This window comes from Saimiri boliviensis, chromosome 17, assembly GCF_048565385.1.
Source record: "Saimiri boliviensis isolate mSaiBol1 chromosome 17, mSaiBol1.pri, whole genome shotgun sequence".
NCBI classification, from domain to species: domain Eukaryota; kingdom Metazoa; phylum Chordata; class Mammalia; order Primates; family Cebidae; genus Saimiri; species Saimiri boliviensis.
The window spans coordinates 32,605,824-32,619,593 of NC_133465.1; the positions used below are offsets into that span (position 1 = coordinate 32,605,824).

The following is a 13,770-nucleotide window of genomic DNA, read 5'->3' on the forward strand; positions in this document are numbered from 1 at the left end:
GAGACATACCACAAAAAGAGAAGAAAGATGGAATATAAACTCAGAAAATGTTACAAAGTAGGGTAAGAGGATATTAATGGAGGTGCTACTTTAGTTGGTATGGGAGACTCTCATAAGATATTTGAGCAAAGATCTGAAGGAAGTAAGAAAGCAAGTCTGTGGTTGACTAAGGAAGGAGCAGTTGAGGCGAAGGGCAAAGGCTCTAAGGTAGAAGATGCTTGATGTCTGTGGAATGGCAAGGAGGCCAAGGTTGCCAGAGCTCAGAGAGCCGGGGCACATGGGAGGAATCAAGCTGGAAAGGCAATCAGGTGGCATACCTGTCGCCCCTTTATAGGTAAGGACTCTGGGAAATCAATGGGGTGTGGAGAGCAGGGAAGTAGAATGATCTGATTAAACTGAAAGGATCACTTTGGCTGCTGTATTAAGACAGGCTATAGGAGATTACAAAAAGATTTTCATTTTCTTAATACTTTGATTTATTTTTCTCAATTTTCTATAGCAAATATACATTACATGTATATCAAGAAGACAAATCATAAAACCATGCTTTTTTATATTTTAAAATTTAGTGTAATTAGTTACACAGGAAGATTCTAGTTCAATACAAGGCTAACAAATACGGTTAAAATGAAATCACAATTTCATATAGTAGAGAAAGCAAACATCAGTGCCAGATATTATCTTAGTTTCTTTATCGCATAGGTGATACAGAAGTGAACGGTGGCTTAGGCCTGTAATTCCAGCACTTTGGGAGGCTGAGATGGGCAGATCACCTGGGCCCAGGAGTTCTAGAGTAGCCTGGTCAACATGACGAAACCCTGTTACTACTAAAAATACACTTACTTCTCACATTACCAAAAGCAGGCTAGCCACCTCTGAAAAACCTTGCAATCTGTTAAAACTGAATTTATAATCCCAATAAACTAATTTAAAAAAACATTTCATGGCTCAAATAAAAACTTACCCTTTATTGAGTACTAGACTTTCCTCTTCGGCTTCTGAAAGTGTAATCACCTTAGCGGGTGTCTGGGGTTCACGCAGAGAGTAAATTCTAGCAACCAAAAGAGAAGAAAACTAGCACTTAAAATTCTCTTTCTTTTCCCAAAAGTGCACTTTCCTCTCCATTATCACTTATCACAACTATTTCTTTGCAAAGATCTTGCTGTTGCTAAGTAGCCTACTTCATTTATTCTTTAACTACATAAGGGAGGTTTCATAGGGACCTGAAAAAATGTTCTCTACCCTTACCAATATTCTTTAACAGCCTATTCGATACTAATGCACGTCTGTCACTCTCTTCCTAAGCCCTTAGCTACATTTGCCTTGTCTAGTTATCTACTGCCCCTAAGCTTGCCAGTTTTCCTTCAACTACACACATCTAACTCTGCCTATAAGACCAAATCCTACCAGAGAAAGAACCATATCTTATTCATTATATTCCAACTGGCTAACAGAGTTATATTTAGCCTGAAAATCTATTTATGTAAGACCCAATATTGCCTGGGTATGGTGGCTCACACCTGTAATCCTAGCACTTTGGTAGGCCGAGGTGGATAGATAACTCGAGGTCAGGAATTTGTGACCAGTCTGGCCAACACAGTGAAACCCTGTCTCTACTAAAAATACAAAAATTATTTGGGCATCATGGTGCGCACCTGTAATCCCAGCTACTAGGGAGGCTGAGGCAGGAGAATGGCTTGAACCTGGGAGGCGGAGGTTGCACTGAGCTGAGATCATGCCACTGCAATCCAGCCTGGGCAACAGAGTGAGACTCCATTTAAAAAAAAAAAAAAGATCCAATATCATGTCATCTCTATTTTCTCAAGGGAAAGTACAATACTGAATTTTTTTTAGCCAACATTATTTTAATTTAAAGTAATCTATATTTCATCGCTTCTCGGCCTTTTGGCTAAGATCAAGTGTAAAGTAACCTACATTTCACAGCATATATGGCTATTGTGAAAAAGTGAAAGAATTTTCAAAAGGCCAGCAATGTCATTTTAGAAATCTAGTGTCTCTTATAAAGTCTTTTTATATTAGTTAATTATTTTGTCTGACGCCACTAAGAATTTTTAAACTTGGTTTCTTCCATTATCAGTAAAATGCCACATAAGCATTTAATAAATGTTTTTAATGATAATTTGATCCATTTGAGTACACATTTATTATGGTCTTCCTAGGTTCCTATAAGCATTCCTAACTTCAAAATACATATGAATACTAGACAATAATATTGTACTGGGGAACAGTGAAAGAAAAAGCAAGTGAAAATTTTCTTTTGCTCTGAAATTGCCAAAAAACTCCAAAGCTTAGGAAAACAGAAGTGTTAAGTGCTGCGTATTTTAAAAAACAACCTTCAGTATTTGGGGCCAGATACTTCCTTTGGGGTTTAAGAACTGCATCTATGCTATCTTCCCACCATCTCTGTTTCCATCATAGTATATAAAAGGAAGACTAAGAAGAGATGATGTCAAAGAGTCCTTAGGGGTACAGATAATGTTTGTAATAGGAAGATTCTCCCTCCCCTCTTTCTCTGCCCTGAACTCCAAAGCCAAATGAGTGGGCAAAGAAGGCTCTAGGCAACAGCCAGATGTGGAGGTACCAGTAATAAGGGAGGTTGGTGCCACTTCCTAGCTGAACGGCCCCTAGTCACTTAGTAGCTGTTTGTTATTAGATCGAAAAACATAGCAATGTACGTATCACGCTCAATACTATCTACAGTTTCAGGCATTCAATGGGAGGTCTTGGAATCCTGCAGATAAGGTGTACTGTACCCCATCCTGAGAAATGATTCAGGGAATAAAGAACTGACAGGGGCCAATGGGAGCCAGAGCTCCTCAGTGATGGGGAGAGCTGGAAATTAAACACTGCTCTCTAACACACACACACACACACACACACACACCCCATCTATGTAGAGACTACCACCACATTAATAGAGTTCATTAGTGACAGATGGAACTAGATTAAAACAAAATCAGGCATACTTCCCCATCACTCACAGGCCACCAGTTAGGTAAGATCTCTACCTCACCTATCTCACTCCCCTACCCCACGCTGAAGGAGTTAGATTTGAAGGAAGGAGGAGGCAACCCTATTCCTTACACTTCACCCCATACCCCAAAGTGCTGGGATAGGAGGAAGAATGAAAGAATAGACCGCACATTCTCTGATCACTTCTGATCCCACAAAACACAGGTCTGACCTAAAAAAGACCCAGGACATAGTTGTGAAATAGATTTGAGATCAAATAGCTTTTGAAATTTTTATTTTCTTTAGACAGGGTCTCACTGTCACCCAGGCTGGAGTGCAGTGGTGCAATTATGGCTCACTGTAGCCTTAAACTCCTGGGCTCAAGCAATCCTCCTACCTCAGTCTCCTGAGTAGCTGGGACTACTGGCACATGCCATTATGCCCAGCTAATTTTTTGTAGAGACAGGATCTCAGTGTGTTGCCCAGATTGGGTCTTGAACTCAGAGCCTCAAGTAATCCTCCCACCTCAGCCTCCCAAAATTCTGGGATTACAGGTGTGAGCCACTGCAAATGGCCATGATCAAGAGTTTTAAACTGGACACACAGTTTTCATAACTAGAAGTAACCAAAAAGCTATGGGGATCTGTGTAATATACCATTAAGGGGTCAACCATTCAGCAGTGAAGGAAGATTTAGTAAAGCACAGTTAAAAACAGTGATTAAGAAAAATAAAACTGGGGGGTAGGGTGGTGGAAAAAAAAAAAGAAAAAACTGGAGGTATCTGTACTTTTGCTGAGTCCTCCCAATAACTTTTTACATAAAGTTCACTGATAATAAAGAAATCTACATAGGATTAGGGCATTTAATCACAAAGTGTAAAGCGTGGAAGGGGCTTTAAAAACTATTGAATCAATCTGCTCAACTTAAAAGACTGGAAATTGAGCCCCCACCCCTAAAAAGAAGTTCAAGATCTCAAAGATAACAGAAGAGAGGGTGGGACAATCATTCAGATCTCTCAATTTGTACTTATATTCTCTTTCCTTTATGCTACCTTATCACCAAAAGGGTGACATAAAGAAAACAGTTTCTATTAGAAAGATTATTCTAACGGATTAAACTAGGAGATACTTGGAGTCAAGAAAACTAGTTGAGAAGAAATAGCAGTAATTAAGTCATGTAAGTTAGGACAGTTAAGCAATTCTTATGATTGAGAATGGGTTACAATAGCCATCAAATAAAAGCACTGACTCAATGACTCATTTCGTTCTATGTTGAGCTGTTAATTGGTAAACAGGAACAGAGCTTTCCCACTCATAAGGCTCCAAGAGAGAGAAGACTTAAATTTACCTTATTACGTTGTCCGATGTTAACAGCACGATGTGGGGATCCAGTATTTCACTAGGATACCATGCAGCATGCTTTAGAGTCAGAGAGGTAGAACTGGTGAAAAATCTCTCAGCAATTGGAGTAGTACTAAAATAAAGATAATAATTTTCCAAAACATTTTGTACAGCTTGGATGAAAAATCTTCTAAAGGAACTTTTTTTTTTTTTTTTGAGATGGAGTTTTGCTCGTTGCCTAGGCTGGAGTGCAACGGTGTGATCAAGGCTCACCAAAACCTCCACTTCCTGGGTTCAAGCGATTCTCCTGTCTCAGCCTCCTGAGTATAGGTATGTGCCACCACGCCCAGCTATGTTTTGTATTTTAGTAGAGATGGGGTTTCACTATGTTGCCCAGGATGGTCTCCAACTCCAGAGCACAGGGAATCTACCTGCCTTGCCTTGGCCTTGCAAAGTGCTGGGATTACAGGGGTGAGCCACCACGCCCAGCCCCAAATTATAGTATATTTTATACATATACATACATTTTAGGATGGTTTGACTTAGGATTTTTGATACATATTTCATACAGTACAAATGCTTTCAGATGCAGTATCTTATTTGATTCTTTTACTAATCCTATAAGGAAATTACAATGGCAGATATTATCAATCCTATTTTTAAAATGAGGAAACAGAGATTTAGAAAATAAAAAGTGTAAGGGGATTCAACTTACAGGTTGTGGAGCTAAAGGTAGGTTTCTACCTTATACAGAGGATCCCCAACTTTACAATGGATTTATCAGGACATAACCCATCATAAATCAAGGTGCTCCTTATGATTTATGATGGGGTTACCCACCATAATGTTGAAAAATACTAAATCGAACTATCTTAAATCAGGGATCATCTGCTGTGTTGTCAACAATAAATGCATTTTCAATGTACACTGGGTTTATTGGGACATAAGCCAATCATAGGTTGAAAAGCATCTGTACCCTTTTCAGTAGATCTTTCAGACTCACTTTTTTGGATTTGTTGAAAAAGAAATTATATAAAAATAGGCCAGGAGTGGTGGCTCACGCCTGTAATCCTAGCACTCTGGGATGCTGAGTTAGGTAGATCTCTTGAGGTCAGGAGTTCAAGACCAGCCTGGCCAACATGGTGAAACTCCGTCTCTACTGAAAATAAAAAAATTAGCTGGGCATGGTAGTGCTCGCCTGTAATCCCAGTTACTCTGGAGGCTGAGGCATGAGAATCGCTTGAACCTAGGAGGCAGAGGTTTCAGTGAACTGAGATTGTACCATTGAGCCACTGAACTCCAGCCTGGGTGACAGAGCAAGCCTCCATCTCAAAAAGAAAAAAATTATATATATACATATATATATTATATATCTAATACTTAGATAAACTTATGGAAAATTTCTGGCTGACAGATAGTAACTACATTTCCAAAATCTTACTTCTACCTAATTAAAAGAATGGTTTAGCCCCCAAAGAGACAGCAATGTGATAATTAAGGCAGAATAAAAGCACAATCATACACATACTATAAACATTAATAACATAAGAAGCCAGTCTGCAGACCATGAGGAGTGCTCTAATGTTTCAAGAGTAGTATACTAAACATGCTTTCAGAATCACTGGTCTTGAACAATTTTCTGTATATATCATAAAAAAATACAGATAAATATTATACAACTTACCTACAATTCACTGTTGATTTTCCACCTTCAAATTCAGAATTCTTCCCCCATCTTTTAGGTAATTCTAATACCATAAGTCCTTTTATTCCTATAAGTGCTACATGATGTTGTGTTGGACTTAACAAGACTTGATAGATTTCAAACAGGGGTGGATTCATGCAAAGCAATCTCTGAAAATTAAAGCAAACCAGTCGATATAGTTAATTTTAATATAAATATAGATGGAAGTTACTTGAAATCACAGTAATACTTTACTACAATTATAGGATAATAAAACTTTAGGTAAGTATTCACACTTGTACCATTAACTCTTTTTTTTTTTTTTTTTTTGAGACTGAGCCTTGCTCTGTTGCCAGACTGGAGTACAGTGGCGCGATCTTAACTCACTGCAACCTCTGCCTCCTGGGTTCAAGGGATTCTTCTGCCTCAAGTCTCCTGAATAGCTGTGACTACAGGCATGCACCACCAGCTAATTTTTGCATTTTTAGCAGAGATGGGGTTTCACCATGTTGGCCAGAATGGTCTCCAACTCTGGACCTCAGGTGATTGCCCGCCTTGGCCTCACAAAGTGCTGGGATTACAGGTGTGAGCCACCATGCCGTCATGAAATATTTTTAATCATTTAGATTGGAATGTTAGGTAATATGCATCAGATTTCCTTACCTTGATAAATAGAGACTATTACACATAATGTTCTATCTTTTTTTTTTTTTTTTTTTTTGAGATGGAGTTTCACTCTCCTTACCCAGGCTGGAGTGCAATGGCGCGATCTCGGCTCACCGCAACCTCCGCCTCCTGGGCTCAGGCAATTCTCCTGCCTCAGCCTCCTGAGTAGCTGGGATTACAGGCACGTGCCACCATGCCCAGCTAATTTTTTGCACTTTTAGTAGAGACGGGGTTTCACCATGTTGACCAGGATGGTCTCGATCTCTTGACCTCGTGATCCACCCGCCTCGGCCTCCCAAAGTGCTGGGATTACAGGCTTGAGCCACCGCGCCCGGCATAATGTTCTATCTTATTGTTAGGGTCAAGCTGCCTCAGAAAACCCCCTCCGAGCAAGCTGACCCCACCCCCAATCTGACTGCTTTGCAGCTGCATTCCTGAACTTCTATCTAGGTGCTACAATTAAGCAAAGCTTGATTACAGCCATCTGGTCAGCTTGGGGGAGGACAGGGTAAACAAATGTTTGTTATCCATATTTGTAAATTCCTGTTTTACACATACCTGTAAAATCCTGGTTTTTTAAAACCACTGCCACAGAACAAAAGTCACAGGATGATGTATTGTAAGTCTGTCACAAACTATTTCTGTGCCTATTACAAGCATTTATCCAGCCCCCCGCCGCACTTCAGGAAGGGGCACCTCTTTCATTGGTGGTCAGTGAGAGGAGCACAGTATGTGGCGGCCCTCCAATGGTCTGAGGGACAGTGAACTGGCCCCCTGTGTAAAAAGTTTGGGGATGCCTTGATTAGATTATCTGAGTCCTGAAACTCCCTTAGGTCCCTCTCATCCCATATAAACCCCTGGTTTTATAAGCTCGGGGCTGCCTCCTCTGATTGTTAAGGGGCAGCCTGGCAGATTAATAACACTTGCTTGTCTGACTTTCAGTCTATCCTCCTTTCTCTGGGGAAGCCCAGCAGATTAATAAAACTTGCTTGCCTGACTTTGGGTTTATTCTTCTTTCTCTCAGCTAACCTTACACTTAGGATCAAGCTCCACCCTACCACTCCCCTGCTTGTAGTTCACATTCCAAATGGAATAATTTGTATTTCTGGCATATTATCCTGCTTTGCCATGCCTCTGTGTCCTTGTACAATTGCTTGTCTTCTTGAAATGATCTTGTTTTTCAACTGCTGATGTCTGTAAGCCTGGTTTTGTTTTCGTTTAGTTGCCCTTTGCTGATTCTAACCAAATTGTTTTTCCTCATTTTTCCTTCTTTCCCTATACTCAACACCCATTCTCCTTTCTGCTTGATTTTTCTAGTCAAACTCACACCAAAGAGAGGCCACCTTTCTTTTGCTACATATACAATTCAATCACTTTAGTTCATTCGTGATAATCATACTATTTAGGATGCTGTTATTGTTTTTAAAGTCACTACTCATGCTTTTTTTTTGGGGGGGGCAGAATTTTGATCTGTGCCCAGGCTGGAGTGCAGTGGCAGCCCACTGCAGCCTTTATTTGCGGGCTCAGATGTTCCTCCCGCCTCAGCCTCCGGAGGAGCTGGGACTACAGGCATGTGCCAACACTCCCAGCTAATTAAAAAGGTTTTTTTTGTTTTTTGTTTTTTTTTGGTAGAGATGGGGGTTTCATCAAGTTGCCTAGGCTAGGCTCGAACACCTGTTCCTGTGCTCACAAGATCCACCCACCTCAGCCTCGGCCTCCTAAAGTGCTCAGATTATAGGCTAGAGCTACCATGCCTGGCTTACTCATGCTTTTTTTTTTTTTTTTTAACATCCAAAGTTACAACTCAATAAGCTGCTTTCTTCCTCATCCCTAAGATTTTGAAATTTCTGGAGAAGTGAATGCTATTGAGATAAGCCACCAGTATTTACTGAGAGCTTATAAATTCTGGGCACTCCAGCATTTTTGTATGCTGGACATAAAAAAATGAGTAAATTGCTAAGCATGGTGGCATTTGCCTATAGTTCCAGCTACTATGGAGGCTGAGGTGGGAGGATCACTTGACCTCTGACAGTAGAGGCTGCAGTGAGCCCTGATCACACCACTGCACTTCAGCCTGGGCAACACAGAAAGACTCAAAAATAAAAAATAAAATAAATTTTTTAAAAATGAGGGAGAGAGATCCAAGATGGCTGATCACTAGCAGCTCGGGATTGTAGCTCCCACTGAAAACGCAAAGAACGAGAGGACGCCACACCTTCACATGAATTCTTGTTGCTCACGCACCAGGAGATTCCCAGCAGAGGAGCCCCACGGGTCGCCAGCGCGACTCTTGTGACCGGCGAGGCGGTTTTGCCGGCGCCTCGGAGCGTCGGTTCTTGGTGCAGAGTCAGAAAAGCACCATCAATCTTAACGCCGCTGATTTGGTCGGTGCATTGGGTTGCTCAGATTTCGGCGCTGAGAATCAATAAGTTGGACGTCCACTCAGAAACCCAATTACAAAGACGGTAATTATCAAGACTACAGATGGATAAATCTACAACGAAGGGAAGAAAACAGCCAAAAAAGGCTGACAATACCCAAGATCAGAACGCCTCTCCCTCAGCAGGGGATCCCAGTTCCTCATCAGCAACGAAACAAGGCTTGATGGAGAACCAGTGTGTTCCAATTACAGAAGCAGGCTTCAAAACGTGGATAATAAGAAACTTCTGTGAATTAAAAGAACTTATGCTAACACAATCTAAAGAAACTAAGAACTTTGAAAAAAGGTTTGACGAAATGTCAACAAGAATACAAAATTTAGAGAGGAAAATAAGTGAATTGATGGAACTGAAAAACACAATACGAGAACTACGTGAAGTATGCACAAGTTTTAACTGCCGAATTGATCAAGCAGAAGAAAGGATATCAGAGGTCGAAGACCAACTCAATGAAATAAAACAAGAAGACAAGATTAGAGAAAAAAGGATAAAAAGGAATGAGCAAAGTCTCCAAGAAATATGGGACTATGTGAAAAGACCTAATCTACGCTTGATAGGTGTACCTGAATGTGACGAAGAGAATGAATCCAAGCTGGAAAATATGCTTCAGGATATTATTCAGGAAAATTTTCCCAACTTAGTAAGGCAGGATAATATTCAGCTCCAGGTAATACAGAGAACACCACAAAGATATTCCTCAAGAAGAGCAACTCCAAGGCACATAATCGTCAGATTCACCAGGGTTGAAATGAAGGAGAAAATACTAAGGGCAGCCGGAGAGAAAGGTCAGGTTACCCACAAAGGGAAGCCTATCAGACTCACAGCAGATCTCTCAGCAGAAACCCTACAAGCCAGAAGAGAGTGGGGACCAATATTCAACATCCTTAAAGAAAAGAACTTTCAACCAAGAATTTCACATCCAGCCAAACTAAGCTTCATAAGTGAAGGAAAAATAAAGTTTTTTGTGAACAAGCAAGCACTCAGAGAATTCATCACCACCAGGCCTGCTTTACAAGAGCTTCTGAAAGAACCACTACACATAGAAAGGAACAAACAGTATCAGCCTTTCTAAAAAATACCAAAAAGTAAAAAACATCAATATAATGAAGAATTTACATCAACTAATGGACAAAATAGCCAGCTAATATTAAATGACAGTATTAAACTCACATATATCATTATCAATTCTAAATTTAAATTGACTAAATTCCTCAATTCAAAGACAGGCAATTTGGACAAAAAACTAAAACTGTATGCTGCATCCAGACCCATCTCACATTCAAGGATACACAAAGACTCAAAACAAAGGATGGAGAGAGACTTACCAACCAACCAGAGAGCAAAAATAAATAAATAAAAAGCAGAAGTTACAATTTTTGCCTCTGATAAAATAGTATTTAAAGCAACAAAGATTAAAAGAAGCAAAGAAGGACATTATATAATGATAAAAGAATTAATGCAACAACAAGAAGAGTTAAAGGTCCTAAATATACACGCACCCAATACAGGAATACCCAGACATACAAGACTTATAAAGAGACTTAGACTCCCACACAATAATAGTCGGAGACTTCAACATTAATATTAGACAGATCAATGAGACAGAAAATTAATAACGATATCCAGGACTTGAACTCAGATCTGGAACAAGTAAACGTAATTAACATTTATAGAACTCTCCACTTTACACAAAATATACACTCTTATCAGTACCACATCATATCAACTTAGAAGTTTAAACGAAATGTTGGTTGGCTCCTTGTTTGTTACTCTCTTCCCTCATTTTATTTCATGTCTCCATTATTAAGGACAATTACAGGCATACCCATATTTAGTCTGCATTCTAGCCCGGGCAGCAAAGCAATACCCCCATTCTCTCTCCCTCTTCCTCTTTCTCTTTCTTCCTCTTCTTTATTCTTTTTCTTATTATTCTTTTTCTCAAAACAAAAACAAAACAAAACAAAAAAAACAAAAACTAAAATGGTCACCTTGGCACTTCCAAATTTAAAATAAAATATCTTACTTAAAAAAATAAATAAAAATAAAAATAAAAATTAGAAGAGCAGACCCAGCCCTTGCCTTGGACTTACAGTCTAGAAAAGAAGACAGAGGCAGAGTGCCATGGCTCAAGGCTGGAATCCCAGCACTTTGTGGGAGGATGAGGCCAGTAGATCACCTGAGGCCAGTAGTCTCGGATCAGCCTGATCAACATGGCGAAACCCCGTCTCTACTAAAAACACAAAAAGCAGACGGGTATGGTGCAGAGGCCTATAATCCAGGCTACTTTAGAGGCTGAGGCAGAAGAATCACTTGAATCCAGAAGGTGGTAGTTGCAGTGAGCACAGATCATACCACCGCACTCCAGCCTGGGCAACAGGGCGATACCGTCTTAAAAAAAAAAAAGACAAGAAAATAATTACAAATAATTACGATTGTGTCAAATGCTACAAAGTAGTATAGGATATTATTAGAATACTGTGTGCTGAACATTTGGTAATTACTACTATCATTTTTTGAGACAGAGTTTAGCTCTGTCACCCAGGCTGAAGTGCAGTTGCAAGACTTCCACTCAATGCAACCTCTGCCTCCCAGGTTCAAGCGATTCTCCTGCCTCTGCCTCCTGAGGAGCTGGGATTACAGGTGCGCGCCACCACACCTGGCTAACTTTTGTGTTTTTAGTAAGAGACAGGGTTTCACCACGTTGACCAGGTTGGTCTCGAACTCCTCCTAACTTCAGGTGATCCACCCACCTCGGCCTCCCAAGTGCTGGGATTACAGGTGTGAGCCACCGCGCCCGGCCTTGACAATTATTTTTAACTGGAATTTTATAGTAAGACTGCAGACTCTTGCCCTATTTTAACTGAAATTTTATATAAGACTGCAGACTCTTGTCCTTTTTTCAAAACTGCAGAAGCATTGCTAGCATCTTATTAAAAATTAAATCACTTCTCGGTAGCAAGAATTGGACCGGGTTCACAACAGATTGGTCATACCTTAGACTGGGTACCAAGCTCTTTACTTTCCAATCTTTAAAGGGGGAGAATCTATGTATTACAAATAAACATTTCCATAAACCATTATTTGATCACAGCAAGTCTGTAATACTTTCCGGATCACACCCACTTTCACAAAAATCCCAATTTTGGGTATGGTTTTATTTTCCAAAGCAGGGTGGCGGGGAGGCGGAGAATTAACAAAGACTTCCTCCTCCGTGTCAAACACGAAACGTGATTTTAAATCTACTATCTGCCTTGCTGTACACAGCACAAGAGAAAGTTACGATTTATACGTATTATGAGCGTCACATCATGAAATAGGTTTCTCCCGACAAACTAAAAATAGTAACTCCGCCCACTCGTTCTCGGCCCTTAGCTTGCTTGGTTTTTCGCCAGGACACTCCACCATCACTAGTATTTTATTGACTCTTCCATGGCCCTTTCCCTGCTCGCAGACTCCCAGGCCGTAAGCATCTAGAGAGCCTTAGTCCCCGCGACCGCGACTGGTAGTGTCGGAGTCAATCCGCTGGAACGCCTGCCCCGAGATGAAAGGAACAACAAAAAAAACTACTTCGGATCCCGGTGAGGGTCACTTCCTAGAACCGCTCGGCAGTACCTGGTACTGGGACAGGGCGGGCTCTTCACTGCCGCCGCTGGGGCCCCGAAGGCGAACGACTAAGAAGGAGCTGTCTTCTCCGTCCCACAGGAAGAGCTCTCCGCCGAGGCCAAAGACCATGTTTCTCGTCAGCAACTGCGACGGCGGCGATGAAGGTAATGACGAAGAAGCTGGTTTCTCAACTTCGGCTGGGCTCTGGTTTTTCAGTCCCTCCCGGAGCCGCAAAAACACGACATGGTTAGGAAGCCAGGTCGGCCACAGGTCGCCGTCGCCCACAGGGCCCTCGACGGCCGCCATCTTGGCCCACCTGCTCCCCTCGCTCCAGTCGCTCAGCCCGCCGAAGAGCGCAGCCAGTCCGCAGCCGTCCACTCACTGCTTCGGCCAATCACCGAGCAGCTGGCCCGGAAGCTTGAGAGGCTCTGTCAGAGGAGGGGTGAAAGCGAGGCCAAGCCCATCAGGCAGCGGGGTCGCCAGGGGAAAGCCAATCACCAGCCCAGCATTATTTCCGAAGCCCAAGGGGGCGGGACGAGAAGTCAACAGAAAGGTGGTGTTGCTCGAGGTTTCGCACCTGGGGAGAGACACACTTGTGTATCTAATTGCCTATTAGAAACCTCCTTCTGGGTAAACCCAGGCATCCAGAAGTTTCCCTCAAGACTTGGGCCGGGCGCATTGGCTCACGCATGTAATCCCAGCACTTTGGGAGGCCACGGCGGGTGGATCACGAGGTCAGGAGTTCAAGACCAGCCTGGCTAAGACGGCGAAACCCCCTCTCTACTAAAAATACAAATAAATGATCCGGGCATGGTGGCAGGCGCATGTAATCCCAGGTACTCGGGAGGCTGAGGCAGAGAATTGCCTGAACCCGAGAGGCGGGGGTTGCAGTGAGCCGAGAACGCGCCACTGCACTCCCGCCTGGGAGACAGAGCGAATCTAAAAAGAAAAAAGAAAAAGACTTACCTCCTCCCTCACTGAAGGTTGGGCTGGCCTCACAAGTTTCGCTTGGACACTTAAATGTGTATCCACGTGGGGCGGGCCTGTAAGACAACACTTCCCAGAA

General features: G+C 41.8%; 1 protein-coding gene across 3 annotated transcripts in view; it reads right to left on the reverse strand.

Annotated features, from left to right (window-relative positions):
• Positions 1–13,767, reverse strand: part of NUP88 (nucleoporin 88) — a 34,416-nt gene extending 20,649 nt beyond the window's left edge. The window contains exons 1-5 of one of the 3 annotated variants that reach the window (XM_074388512.1): positions 13,671–13,767; positions 12,714–13,281; positions 5,998–6,167; positions 4,321–4,446; positions 965–1,051 (exon numbers count right to left, since the gene is read on the reverse strand). In XM_074388512.1, coding sequence (XP_074244613.1) covers positions 965–1,051; positions 4,321–4,446; positions 5,998–6,167; positions 12,714–13,010 — 680 coding nt within the window. In that variant the 5' untranslated portion in view covers positions 13,011–13,281; positions 13,671–13,767. The remainder of the gene's footprint in view (positions 1–964; positions 1,052–4,320; positions 4,447–5,997; positions 6,168–12,713; positions 13,282–13,670) is intronic. The other 2 variants (XM_003931358.4, XM_074388513.1) reach the window with 2 other exon arrangements.
• Between the last annotated feature and the right edge of the window lie 3 nt (positions 13,768–13,770).